Raw genomic sequence first — 14,713 nt, forward strand, 5'->3', positions numbered from 1 at the left:
GTAAGGACTTGTACACATGCCCAGCTGCTTCATGGAGCCCCACAGATTTCAGTGAGCCTTAAATTCTAAACTTCTGTGGTTGCAAGGAACCATTGCTTAAGAGGTCAGACTGTACAGCCATAACACAGACCTGAAAAACCTCATTGAGTAACATTCTCCTGCTTGAATTGAAGTGTATTTCCAGAAAGACATTCAGCTGTGCCAAAATGCTAGAAGTGACCAAGAACTCACCATGTCAATTTAAATACTGCTTCTTAATGAATATTTTACAAATATCAGAAGGGAAAATAGGCTTCCTAGCTTAAACAAGGCATGTGCTATGCTCTGAATTCAGAGTACCACTCCCCTCCAATACTTTGAGTTTTCCATAGGAAAATGTAAGTTCGATGTTCAAATCCATCTGTTAGCTCAGGCTGACCCCAGTTTATGAGAACTGAAATATAGAGGGATTAGCAGTGTTGTGAAAGCAAAGAGACCTTTCCCCACAGTTATGTGATTAATACTGTTACAAGGCAAGACTTTAAAGGAGCCTTAAGGTACAATTTAATAGGGATTAGCCTGTCAGTGTGCATCTGAAAGCCACACCCTGTTCAAAGGTGGTGAGCCTGCTGGAAAGTATTTTGTGGGTTTTGCTGACTCACTGGAGTGGCTGACTTGCTACCTCTGCCAGATAAAACAGAAACAAAAGCAGCTCTCAGGCAGCGTGTGTGTGTATTTGTGAACCTGTGTGTACCCGATTGTGCATTGAGGGATAAATTGGTATTACAGGAGAGAATGTTGAACACAACCATCTCAAGGAAAACACACAGTCTGCAGTTTCATATAATTGTATGTGTTACATTGACTGTCTGTATTAAATACATACAAGCAGTACTGGGTATTGATACTGTGCTTTGCTGTTTTGGTCAGCCTTGGCCTTTGTACCATTTGATGAGTAATTGGTATTTTCAGGTGTGTAACAGTTTCACTGTCTCTGCTGCTGCAGATATTAACGAATGCCAGCAGCGATCAGTCTGTACGAATGGACACTGCAGGAACACAGAAGGATCTTTCAGATGCATCTGTAGCCAAGGCTACTCATTATCATCTTCTGGAGATCAGTGTGAAGGTAAGCTTAGGGAAAGTAAGCTAATTTTTTTCAATAAGATCTTGAATATTTCAGCTATAGGCATGAACTTAAGAATGGAGTAGAAATATCTGTTGCCTCTCTTTCTTTCTCTACACTGCCGACCATTTGTTCCCACCAACACAGCCACGTATTTAATGGGTTATTAGAAATAGTCCCTGTTATCTTTCCACATACAAAAAATCAGGACATGTGTTTCCAACAGTAAGATTGGAAGACCAGTTGACATTATCACCAAAAACAAGTCAGCCTTTCCAAACCTTGTTTAAGTTCTGACAGAGTCTCTGTATTACAAAATCTTCTGCCAGCATATGCTATTCCCAAGGGGGCCTGCTCGTTAAAACTTCTTCTCCAGGTGGCTTTGGGAACCTGCAGGCAACCACTACAATCACACATGCACTGACAAGAGAAAGTACTTAGCCGATGACAAGTTCCAGCAGGACCTACTGGAGCTCACAGGTTGCACTGTCTCAAAAGGCAGTCTAGGTACTGAACTTGTAAAAACAAAAGTAAGAAATGAAAGATGTACAATATATGTAGTGAGAAATGTTGTGTTATAGAAAGGAACAATCATGCTTTTATCTCTCAAATAAAACAATTTAATTGTCCAGTAACTGATTTTTTTTTTTTCTAATGAAACATTTCAAAACTACTCCCTCTTCTCTGTTGTTGGCCATACCATCTGATGTGGAACATCTCATGGTCACCTTGAGAATGCAAGATTACTTACTAGCCAACTCCAGAAAAGATTCTACCTTGCTTGCTTATCTCATGCTAGCAGGGAGAAGTAACTCTCATTGAGGTCTCACTGTACATGTGGCATTAGCTCTTAAAAACTTTTTGGTCTCTGGTGTGCTTTCTGTAACTACTGATACCTAACAAGATACAGCTTCTTACTGCTGTTCTACCAAATAGTGTTCTACTGCTAGATTATCCTCCATATAGCACTTGGAAGGCAGTCCTCACCTTCTCCCTCACAGCAATAGGTCAGGAATCCTCCTCTTCAAGTGATGCAGGCAGAAGAGCAGTTGCCCCTGGGCCAACCGAACACTATTTTCTGAAGACAAACTTGTAACAGACTTTATCGTCAGTGATTAGACTGAATTGCCCACATTCAGTGAGTGCCTCTCTTGAGGTTCTCATCAGCAAAGAAAAAGGATATCTTATAATATCTCCTCAGCACACTGATGCTTTTTGGTCCTGACCTGTTTGGAGAACATATTCATGGAAGAACTTCACACAGTCTTCTCGTCATTCATGCTGAGTACCAGCATCTCTTGCATCAGCTTCAAGAAATGTGGGATGATGATGCAATGCACTAGAAATTTGCGTCAAAGAATTTTGCTCTCATCTGGCTTCAACATCTTCATGAATTGCAGCACGTGTAGAGATACTCTGTCAAGAATCAAGGAAAAACGTGGTGGAATGGCTCACAGATCCTTCCTGCCTCCCAAAGACAGAACAGGTAATATGGTATCATTCCTGGCCACTACTCATCTAACTTGCTCTGAGTAGACTTCAGATGAGATTGCAAACTACTTTTCAGGCTGCTTTGGTGCATTTCATACAGCCCAAGAAGTCATGGTAACTTGCAGCTCTCCATCAGCTGGCCTGTCAGGATAGGTCCATGCTTTATCTTCAACTCTTTCTTGATCCTGCTCAAAAGCAGTTTCAAGACAAAATACTTTCAGATACTTTCAAGGCAAAAGAAGAGGGATTGAATCAAACAAGGAAAAAGGGTAAAACCATTCCCTTACCCCAGGATCTTTGTCTCATTTAAACATCTGCAACCCAATTTACAGCTTCTCCACCCAGTGACAGAGGGATTAATTTCTGTAGCTACAGTTTGTTCACTGAAGACTTCTGTAAATATTACAAGTCCTTAATTAATCTCTTGGAAAGTAATTAATCTATTGAAGTGGAAGAAGTTCTTCTGTGCTTCCATCCCTTCAAAATTTTCTGAAATACAGGATATTATAGTCTGCTTTTTGCACCTTGGAAACTAAAGAGAAAATCACCTTTAGAAGCTATCCAGTGTTTCTCTGCATAAGGGTCTCTGATTTTTGGATTAGTCTATTTACCTGAATGTTTTCTAACACTTCACTGAGAAAGCAGGAAAGAGATGACAAAAACTGTGAGCATAGCACAGCACAATTGTCTGGAAAGGACAGAGTGGTTCAAACTTTGCTCAGTTTCTTGAAGAGCCAGCTATGGACATTTGTCACATCAGAGGATACCCAAAATGATGTTGTAAAACAAATGTGATTAGCAAACCACTTGAAAGAAATTAGGTTTTCTTCTGGCGCAGACGTTTTCTTAAAGATGTTACATGCAAGAAGCAGTTTACTCGTTTGATCATTATAACTTGTGCAGACTTCACAGGGAATTGCAGAATTTGGCAGAACTATGCTGCGATCATTTTCAGCTGTATTTTTTGCAACTCCCTAGCTGGAGTTTTTGTCTAGAAGCCCTTGTGCAGTATTTTGCTTGTTTAAGAATAAAACTTATTTGCAAATAACTTGTATACATTGATGTGTCCAAGAATACATGCTGTTTGTGTTCAAGATACACACCCACATGCACGTTTACCTTCTGCCATAGTCTGTCATTCAGCATCTTGTTCTTGAGATGAAGTGACATTGAGACTTCCTGCTCACTGTTGCCCTGAATAAGAGGGAACATGAAATATGAGGGCACCTGTGAGACCTTGTCTTAACCAACAGGAGTGGGAATGTGTGTCCGAAGGACTTACATACAGACTGTACCTCTCAGAGAGCCTGGGTTACTGGAAGAAAGGCTGAAGCATAAGTCTGCAGTGTTCTCCTAGGGCTTTCAGAGATTTTGCTAGCCAAAATGTTCAAGACATGCACGTGCAAAGGATGATAAAAAGTATTGAATCTCTCAAGCATGAGTTACTGCCTCTGATTTTTCTGGGGATTCTCATGCAGCTCTCCTAGGGTCTATGAAGAGTTGCATCAGAGAAAGGGAGGTTTGAATCCTATATGAAAAATAATGCATTTTGACTGAATTTGGCAGAAGACACCTTCTTGTTGTGAGACTTGGCATTAACTTAGCACAAGGGAGTCATTAATTTTTCTCATGCTCCTAGTCAAAATTAATTGCTTTTTAAATAAGCCGCAATTTATTTCACAGATGAAAATGGTTATAAAACATGTGGTTATCTAAAGGTCACAACTTTGTCAATGTTAAGTGCAATTTTATCTTCTATAGCATTCATTTGTGTAAGAAAACTATCTCTATTTCTTATTGTTACTAAATAGATTAAATCCCAAGGAGAATTATATAGTCTGGGCATTGCAAAGATAAATGTAAAAATGAGGTCATGTCCTCTTTTTAATTGCAATTGTTATTCATTCCTGCAGCATAGGAAAAGGTTACAATTCTAATCAGCTAAAATCCAAAGATAAGAAATTAGAATAATCAAAGGTACCAGGAAAAGTCTTTGATTACTGTTTTTCAGAGGAAGCTAACTGCTTTATCAAAGCAATGGACTGGGTAAATTATTAGGTAGGACTCTGTGGAGGCTGAGGGAAGTTGCTTATGAGGCAGGTTTTTTTATTTCACTTTCTCACTTTCTGTTTGCTTTTAAAACTTAGAGGCACAGGCACCAAATACCTTGTGATCTTCAGCTGCAATGAAATCAAAACTATATAATATCACTGGAATGTCGGCACTTGCTGACTTAATCCTGTACCCATAGTAGCTGTGGGCTCTGTTTCCTCCACTGGGCTGCCTTTAAGCCCTTTGAAAGACAACGGGAAGAAAAGACTTTAGGTGGAGACAATGCCAGTGTCCTGTACTTGAAATATTGAATTACCTCGTGTCTAGTTTGTATCCTGAAACTTTCTCTGCTGTGTGTCAGCCGTTTATTCCATGGATATCAAGACACTAGGGCAGAGATGTACAGACATGGGGCTTGATCCTGAATGTGGTGTATAGGCAGCTGGGAAACAAGATCCTGTGCCTGGGCTCTGGAGCTGGATTTATGGCTGGAGTGCAGCACTGTGCAAAAGCGGCCATTCAGCTTCATAATCCAACTGCTAAAGCCCTGTGAAATGGCTGTTCTGCATCTCATGAACTGCATGAAAAACCAGCCATTAGCATAGCAGTGCACACGCTGTGGTCCCGTCTAGGAGCCTCCTGCCCACTGGCTGCTGTGTGAGCAGTCTCCCCAGGCACATCCTGGCTGCTGTGACACACCAGCTATGCTTGGACTCACCATGACTCAGGGCGATGCCTGAGTCAGGTCACTTCCAGCTCAGGGATTTCTGTGTGGTGGTTTAAACATGTCCAAAGATGACTATTTGAAATCTGCATTGGTAGGTATTTTTTGTGTCTGTCTTCTAAATGTGCAGCTGCTTGGATTTCTTTCTAATAGCACTGCTGTTATGATGTGCTTTTGTGAAAGAGGCAGATGGCACATGAGTCATATTTGCTAAAAACTCAAATTTCAAAGCCCTCTAGATACATGAGAAGTTTGATGACATGATGAAAAGAAAACAAAGAATCCTAAAGCACAGTAAAGTTGGTTTCTGTGTATGGACACAGTTGCTTCAAGTTATGTTGAAACTATTAAAACTTTCATCCGTTTTGACATCATCTAATAATTTGGTTGCCTTTTTATTTCAGATGTTGATGAATGCCTTCAAGACAGCAATGTTTGCCTAAGAGGAAGCTGCATAAATACTGAAGGGTCTTACAAATGTACTTGTCCAGATGGTTTCCAGCAGGTAGCCAACAGGGGATGTCAAGGTATGAAATAGGTGTAAAAAATACCTGGATCATTATTATAAATGGGCAGGTTTGTGACTTGTGACAGTCACAGATCATGCTAAGGAAGAGAAACTCATTTATCATTTGTAGTGCTTTCTTACTCTTCTTTTTTTCTATTCTCATTTATTCTGTTCTCTCAATAAATACGTACTGAGAAATTATTTCAAGAGGCAGAAGTCTCAGCCTTCATAACTTGAAGGAGAATCTGTGTTAGAACTGAGAGAGATACAGAGCTACTTCTTTTCCCAAATCCTGGAAACATTTAGTTTGGCAAAACATTCTATGTTTTGTGAGTCAGAGGTGCAAAAACAACAGCAGCATTGTTAGCATCAAGTCACATTAGATATCACCTCTGTAGAACACTTGGAGTACAGTAATTTCACAATTATAAGCCACACCATTTTGACTAAAATTTTGGTCCGAACCTGGAAGTGCGGATTATAATCAGGTGCAGCTTATATATGGACAAAGAATCGAAAGTTGCTGTTTTAGTTTGGAGGATAGGTGTCTGCTGAGAAAGGCAGGAGCTTCTCTTTGAAATGGAGAATGTAAACCCCCTCCCTTCAAATTATTATAATTTTGAAATCCAGGGGCTTTCAGGCAAAGGTAAGGGAAATAGGAATAGCAGTTCTTTACTAGGGAAATTAAAATAGAAATACAGTACTACAAAGAAACAAACTCCAAACCCTGACAAAGTCAGAGTACAACCTGACACCCTGTCAGGCAGGGTGTTGGTAGCAGTCCCATTAAATGGTGGCTGCATTCTCCTGCAGTGACAGATGTGATTCAGTTGGAGCAGTGCTCCTGTAGAAGGTGCAGTTTCCCTCCGGAGGTCCAGTGGTGATGTGGAGAAATCCGGTTTTCCTCTGGAGTCCAGTGGAGAAAGGGGCTCCCTTAGTGTCCCAAAGCCTCTGTTTTTATCTTGGTAAGATATGTTGGGCTCTTCCCCCTTGCTGAAGCAACTTCCAATGGGATGCAGTAATTTTATCAGTCCCACAGTGGGACTCAATGGGCCATTAGCAGAAAATGACTCACTGGAGGAAGGATGGGTTGTGAAAAGATAAAGAACAATGCCCTGCCTGGTTTCAATGGATGGCCCATTAGCAGAATATCTGCCGCTGAGATAAGGATCACTGCTCCCACCCTCAACAGATGGTGATAAAATAGATACCTTTTATCACACTCTGTATTGTAACCCAAGACAGTTGCCAACACCCAGACGTGCAGCCTATAATCAGGTGCAGGTTATATATGGACAAAGAACAAAAAGTTGCCGACACCTGGACGTGCAGCTTATAATCAGGTGCAGCTTATAATAATGAAATTACTGTACTTTGTGGAGGATAGGTGGGGAGGAAGCGAATGTGTTATCTTAGACTGAGTCAGCATTGCCAAACCCAGGAAAACACTTCCAGGTTTTCATTCTGAACAATCCCATCTTCATGTTGGCACAGCACCCAGGCATGCCTCATCACTTTTGCCCACCATTTTTGTGAGACAGAAACCATAGTATTAGAGCTGGAGAGTGATAACATGTTCGTGTTGTAAATGGCTGAAGGACCAGAATGCTGGACTTTGCTTTGACTGCTCTCTTACGCACAGTTTAGACTTGAGCTGAGAAACTGGATTCCAGCTCATTCACACTGAAGATCTGCACCAAACACTAAATTCTCTGTAAAAGTTCTGGGTATTCTGTGTGACTGTTTTCTAATTCAAAAAATGTTGCATTCGGCATACAGAAGTGCTGTATTAGACCTTGCTTTAGCAGATAAAAGAGAATTGACCACAAGCTAACATCAATGGTAGCTTTGATACCCCTCTATTATGTAGTAGATATGTGCCTAATATTTTAAATTGATAAATATAACAAAACTGAAAGCACTTATGCACCAACTAAGGGTCAGACAGTGCAGACAGAGGGCTATTGAATTAAATTGGCAAATCTATCACAGGGTGCTGTGTCTGCAAGTTGAATCTGGACTAGACTAGAAATTAGGGATATGCGTTTTGGTAAGGAGAAAGTTGAAAATACTCCAAAACATGAGAAACTGCAGTTTGGTCTTTCAGAGGTATTATACTCAATTTTGCTAAAACTGGTAATTTTGTTTTCCTGTCTTTTAATGCATCATTCTAGCTTGTGTAATCAGCTAGTTGGATTTCCAGTATTTTTCTGGCAGTTTTAAGGCAGCTAAATCCTGAGTACAGTATGAGAAAGTACAATACTGTCCTTGTTATTGCTGACCTCCCACTATCTCCAGCTTCCAGAGGGCTTCAGGAAGTAGTTGATAGTTTGCATTTGCTATGAATTCAGAGAAAGCTTTATATATGTAGGTGCTGTGTTCAGCACAGTGCACTGATCTTCCTTAGGCACCTCAAGCAGATACAACTTCCCCGAGCTGCCTGCCTCTTTTTTTTCTTTCTTCTTGTGGCCATGATTTCAGGTCACTGGTTAGAAGGTTTACACACAGTCTAGAATCACGTTGTAGTGAAAATTCTATAGTGGATGTCATGGACTTGAGATGATGATATTGAAATCATAATTTCAAATCAAAATTGCTGGCTACTCTGGTACATTCTGGATGGCTGTAAGTGACAAAAGGTGCAGCTAAGAATGAGAAATTCTAGTGTTTGGATAAGGGATGAATAAACCTCATGGGTAAGTTTTGTTTGTAAATTTGAATTCAATTTCAGCATGGTATTGAATGCTTCTTAATAGATTTTTGTAAAGCAAAACATACAAAAGTACAATTACAACATGAGTGGTAATTGATATGAAGGTGGTAGTACCTTGAAAGAATGAAGTCCTTAAGTTTTGGGGGCAAATTTCATTGCTAACAAGAGACATCAATCAAAAGGAAATACTTGTTCTTTAGATTCACAAATTTGAAGAATGCTTTCTAAGTTTAAAATAGAACCCAACAAAAGAGATGATGATAAGCTCTTACATAGCAACCTTTTGGCATCATTCCCACTCCCCACCAGCAAAAAAGCATTTGGCTTTGAATTATATAAAATCAACCTCCTGGGAAAGATGCTGTGTAACCAAACCTGCTAGTAACATGTAGAGTCAGATGCCCAAATTGACCAGTGTGCAGCCATCAAAAAGCAGTGAGATGGAGCTGAGAGTTCCTGTAACACAGAAGAAATGTTGGCTAGGGTGGTGCTTATGCTGATATCCCACAAATCACTCTGCTCATCCTCACTGAGTGATGTAGCAAGAGTATGATGCAGTGGAACATAACGGTATCTATACAGAGTTTAAGAATGATCCCATGAGATTTGGTTTCGCTGGAAGATGAGCCATTCACACAGCTATTTACATAGCCTGTGGAAATAGAAGCTGCTTTTAAGATTAAGTGAATTTAGGCTTAATATTAATGCAAAACTCTTAAATGTGTCTGTACATTCAGATATCAATGAATGTGAGAGATCTGACCTCTGTTCACCGCACGGAGAGTGTCTGAACACGGATGGTTCCTACCAGTGCATATGTGAGCGGGGCTTTTCTGTGTCTGCAGACGGCCGAACATGTGAAGGTGAGACAAGTTATAATAATCCATTCCCATTGATTTGCTGTTACTAGAAGGGTGAGAAAAGTAGGTCAGTCAGTCACTACTATCTCTAAAATCTTCTGCCACTTAAGGGCCCTTTGTTCTTTTTCTCATAAATAGATGATGTGCAAAGTGTGTTAGGAACTCAGGCTTCTGACAAGTTTCTGTGGGTAAGACACACATGAATATTTAGGATTATCTAATTTGAAGCTTAAGTGCATTATCAGTAAGCCTGAATGTTCTCATTGCTGTGTCGAAGACAACAAAGCCTTGCTTGTCCAAATTTTTATTTAAAATATACAGATTAAGCAACAGAACAGTAATTCCAGTGAGAAGTTGTAGTGAAATCCAGTAGCTCTATTATAGAACTTCAGCTATTTTGAAATGGCAGAAATGGAGTAAATATTAGTAATTTTATGCTAGACCTTTATAGAAATAGATCTTTATAGAAATATCAACCAGGAGACTGGAATTTAGGGTGACTAAGTTTTTTACATTGCTGTATCATGAGAATATATCCTCTTGCTAATGTTATTCACATGTTTACAAGTGATACTGCTCTCCTGCACTGAATTTAAAACAGTACACTTGTTCTCAGTGATACCAAGAAGGTATGTGGCTTTGTGAAGTCAGTGATGCTGACAGAAAATAAACACCCCCTTAACTAGATTAAGAATGACAGTTCTTATGGATGAGAAGAGTGTTCAAGATAATAGGGCTTGTGGGAAAAGTTCAGAAGGGAAAAAAATTATACGGTAGTATTTCAGCAGGATGCATGCCGAGGAGAAGCACTGAGCAGACAATAGCTCAGGGTTAGAACCAATGGGTAGTGGATCTCAAGCACCCAAGAAGTAAGCAATTGTTCTCTCCCTCAGATTATAGGCCAGTAAATCCATGTATTTTTCATTTTCACAGGCCAATTCTTTTCATAGTTCACTTAGCGATAGTGAAAACATTTGTCCTTTGGTGGATGAGGTACATCGGAACTTGTGTCGGACTGTTGCATCTTCTTGCTTATACCAGAAAAAAATGAGCATTACAGCTTTATTACTGAAGCTGGCATTTAACCTGCCATATATTTAGTAATGTGATCTCCCATGAAATGAAATACAGTGCTGGCAGGAGCACTGTTACACTTGATGTGAGGGGAAATGTGCTGTATATTTAGATGTAGCGTAACATCAAACACACCATTTGTGTTTGAATTATTATTGATAATTATAAAAAATTCTCAAGTGTTTTTTAGTGCTCTTTTTTCTCTAAACATTTGCTTCATTTTGTAATCATGGTCTAAGTTGAGAGAAATATTCTCTTACTGCCAAGACAAAAGCCTGGTCAAGTAGGCTAGAGAGAGCGAATCTGAGTAATTCCATTGATTCATGGAGGAGGCAGTATTTTATGATTTGAAGTAATGGAGATAATTCCAAAGCATGTTTGTGGACTCTTTCATCAGTATATATGCATTTCACCTGGTGTTCAGGAAGGATATGGCCACATATGTTCAACTGCTTTGCAAGAAAAGTAGTAGCAGGTGTTTTGTCTCACTGTTCAGCATAGCTATAAAAGAGGGGGGGAAAAAAGTGGCTAGAAAAGAATACAGCCTTCTCTCTGTAGAAGCCAAACACTTTATTTCAACTTAAAAAGAAAAATCCTAAGTCATTGGCATCTAGTGTTAGGAAATGTACCAGAAAGAAGAGCTCCTCTGCATCTCTGACATTTAGTAAAATAGCACTTACCTGGGAAAGGTTGTTACCATATATGATGAAGTAATACAAAGCTAATCTCCATTAGAACAAAAAAAGCCAAACTTTTACTAAATAGAAAGAGATTAAGTCACAAGATCTTATTTCTAGGACTGTGACTGGTTTTGGAACTTTTTAATGAAGAATAAAACAAGTACAAAACCAGTTGAGCATACTTCACAAGTAATTGGTGTTGTATATGGAATACAGATCAGACTTCATATTCAGCACTTGGAAAAGTATTTTAATAACTTGGCAAAGCAAGAGTATTTCTAGTCTCTAAAGCAGCAGCACTCATTTTCCACCACAATTAGTTTCTCCATTCTGTCATTTTAATAAAAACAGCTCCAGAGTTTTGAAAAAACTCATTTAAGGGAGCACTGATGGCATCAGTGTCAATATTTGTAGTGGTGTCAGCTTCATGCTAAAAGTCAAGACCAAACAAAAGGAATGTGTGACATTCCAGGTAGTGAGAAAGCATGTGGCTTCCAGCCTCAGGAGCTACTGTTCTTTACACTAAGTGCCTCTGTGAATTTAATTCTAGTTAAGTGAGTGAGAATAACTGTTTATACCATCAGAGGAAGAACCTGATAAATTTTTCCTGGATTCACACACCTCTCTATACCTGGGGAGCAGATTTTCCATATCTCCAGACATTTTGTATGCATTTTACTTGGGTTTTTTTGAAGTTTGAAACAACAACAGCATAAAACATTTAAGAACCTCATGTGGTTTAGTTCTGGTATGGAGTTTTTGTGGCTGTTGGCCAAAGTAAACTGATCAGCTGTGGGGACTGAGTCTTCTTCCAAGGTGTAGACAAACTTTTGTTGCAGCATTGACATTCCACTGCAGCCTGGCCCCAGGCTCAGCAATTTCACTGTGCCAGGCTCTCTGAACTGGAGGTTCTCAGAGTGCTGCTTAGTTCCTTGTTGAGCTTTGGGTTCATGTAAAGATAGATGGTGTTTTACCCAGCTGGCTGCTAGTCAAATATGTTGGCAAAACCTCAAGTTAGAGATTCTCTGATGCTCGAGACAATACCCTGCCTCAAGTACCTCTTCTGTCTCCATGTCCCATCCCCCATGTCTGTCATTGGCTTCTCACTGCTGCAGTAGGCAGTCAGAAAAAGCTTACATATCCCACCTCAGCTTTCCGACCTCAACTTCTTCCTTTTTATGTATGCATGTTGTGGGTAGCCCTGGAACTTTCAGAATCAGAGCTCTGCTTCTCTAATCACTTTACAGACCTGTCTTAGGAACCAGTCCTCTTCCAGACGTATTGCTATGTAATTAAGAGTTCAGTGAGATTTAAGTATCGTCCTTGAGGTTGAGGTTGTCTTCAGCTTGTTCAGATTGTCAGAAAACAGGAACACAGTGTTGAAATGCACAAAGGTGTGCATGAGTGCACACATTTTGCCTTTTGATTAAAGCAGACAGCAGTGATTCATGGATTCTAAAATAGGTTGTAGTTACAGAGAACTGCTTTAGTCACTCTATAGACATAGGATATATTAGTTTCATATTTAGATTTTTCCCCGACTTTGTTTCCATGTAGCAAGAGAATTGCAGATTACAAGCCTCACTCTTTATGGGGTGATTAAAGAAACAAATGTCCTTTCCGGCCATAAAAAAAGAGTCCTTTGAGTGAACTGTCTAGACAAGGAAAAATATTTGGTGCTTGGACCTTCTCTGTAATATCCCATGCACTGTAAGATGTTCAGACTGTACTTTTTAGAAAAAAACCTGTCTTCTGTGACTGTGTTATATACTGAATTAGGACACTTGCTACAATCAAAAGTTTTGTTTCTGCAGCTTTTTAGTCAATGACCTTGTTTTACCTGTGAAAAAACATCTGCATGAAGCATTCCCTTTTTCCTTTTAACATTTAGGTTTTGAGTAACAGCAGTTCTGTAATTTGGGTAATTCTAAAGTCTCCAGCTGTAGTTTCTTCTGTGAAGATTTTTAACAGTAACTGTCCCATGGCTCAAGAACTTTTTGTTATTGAGCCATAGTTCTTCATTGAAAACACAAACACTGTGTTATTGTCTGTTGTCTGAAATTCTTGTCTGTCAAACCACCATTGTTTACTCATTTTGAATTCCTTTTCTTAACAGAACTTTCTGATTAAGTGACACAGTATTCAGATTCTTTTTCTAGATATGTGAAACTGCTAATCACATGAGACTATTAATATCACATATATTATTCAAGGACAGTGCACATCAGCAAGAAGGAGGGACCAGAAAAACACAACTGTAAAAGATTTTTATTATCTTCCTCCCAGTAACTCCATATGCATCTTTTTATATCTCTGTCACTTGTGGGAACTTGAAAAGGAAAAGGTATAAAAGGTGTTCTTGACCTTTCGCCTTTGACAGTCTTTAACACAGATAAGTTGCTTATTCATGTTGCTGAATTAATTTTCCTAGGAAGGGTTTGTGGTAGGTTTAAATAAGTTCAATATCCAGAAACCATCCAAATTTTTCTTATTCAATTCCTTGAGAATAAGCATAGTGGCTATTGTATTCTTTGCCAAATACATTACCCTTTTCTGAAATAAATTCCTTGAATATTTTTTCCTTTGTTTAATAAATCAAGATGTAAAGACCATTAAAATCTTTACAAAATTTACAAACCAAATAAATTTTTCTGCCAGTTCCATCTGCAAGTATTTTTTTTATAACCATCAATTATACTCATATATGTGTCCTAGATTTTGGTGTATTTAGTACATACAGTTTTTGCATGCAATTCATATGCTCAAGTTTGCTAACCAATGGGTCAGTTCAGTAGGAGAAGTGAGTTTTCCATCACTTAAATATCCTAACATGAAATTACATGCCTTTCTGAGAAAAATATTAAAATTTCATAGTTTGTTCCATTGGTATAGAAATTGCCAGAGATGAGGTTTTTTAACCTTTTTAAGAGGTTCTGGATAGACTTTTTAAGGTTCTGACCTTAGAAGTCTACACGTGATTCCAAACCTTTTCAGACCCCAGCACAGCACACAGGAAAAGCTGGTTTTCAAGATCCCAAAAACCACTCCCTGAGGCATGCAAAGTTTGTGTGGATGAATTTAGGTACTTGGGTTGCAAGAGGGAAGCACAAGAGGTAACAAGTGTGGATGGTAATGACATGCTGCTCAAATTTTGATAGCTTGGGGGACTGTGACCACAAGGTTCAAAGACCAAGAGTTCCCTTTCTACTGAGCATCGAGCACAATTTAAAAGTAAAAAAGTCTTTGCTTGGTGAGCACTGTCAGGATAAGAGTGCATCTTTGCTGACTTCTCTAGGTTTTTGTCAGACACAGCTGTGAAGAGCTGGAAGAGTAAGCAGGACTACATTTGAGCCCTCCTCTGTCTTTACAGAAAAACACCAGGTGCTGCTCACCTGTTTGGAGAAGCCTCCTCTCTGTGACACTGCAGGATTCAATCCCAGTTCTTTAGTTCAGGGAGTGCCAAATGCCATCACTTGAGGTGGAGTGATGGTAGCTTCCACTGCATA

General features: G+C 39.3%; 1 protein-coding gene across 8 annotated transcripts in view; it reads left to right on the forward strand.

Moving 5' to 3' along the window:
- LTBP1 (latent transforming growth factor beta binding protein 1) overlaps positions 1–14,713 on the forward strand; it is a 189,190-nt gene that overhangs the window by 139,692 nt on the left and 34,785 nt on the right. For all 8 annotated transcript variants that reach the window (XM_033055515.2, XM_033055517.2, XM_033055518.2 and 5 more), the window contains 3 exons: positions 986–1,108; positions 5,777–5,899; positions 9,331–9,456. In XM_033055515.2, coding sequence (XP_032911406.1) covers positions 986–1,108; positions 5,777–5,899; positions 9,331–9,456 — 372 coding nt within the window. The remainder of the gene's footprint in view (positions 1–985; positions 1,109–5,776; positions 5,900–9,330; positions 9,457–14,713) is intronic.

The sequence above is a fragment of the Catharus ustulatus genome, chromosome 3, assembly GCF_009819885.2.
Source record: "Catharus ustulatus isolate bCatUst1 chromosome 3, bCatUst1.pri.v2, whole genome shotgun sequence".
Lineage (NCBI taxonomy): Eukaryota > Metazoa > Chordata > Aves > Passeriformes > Turdidae > Catharus > Catharus ustulatus.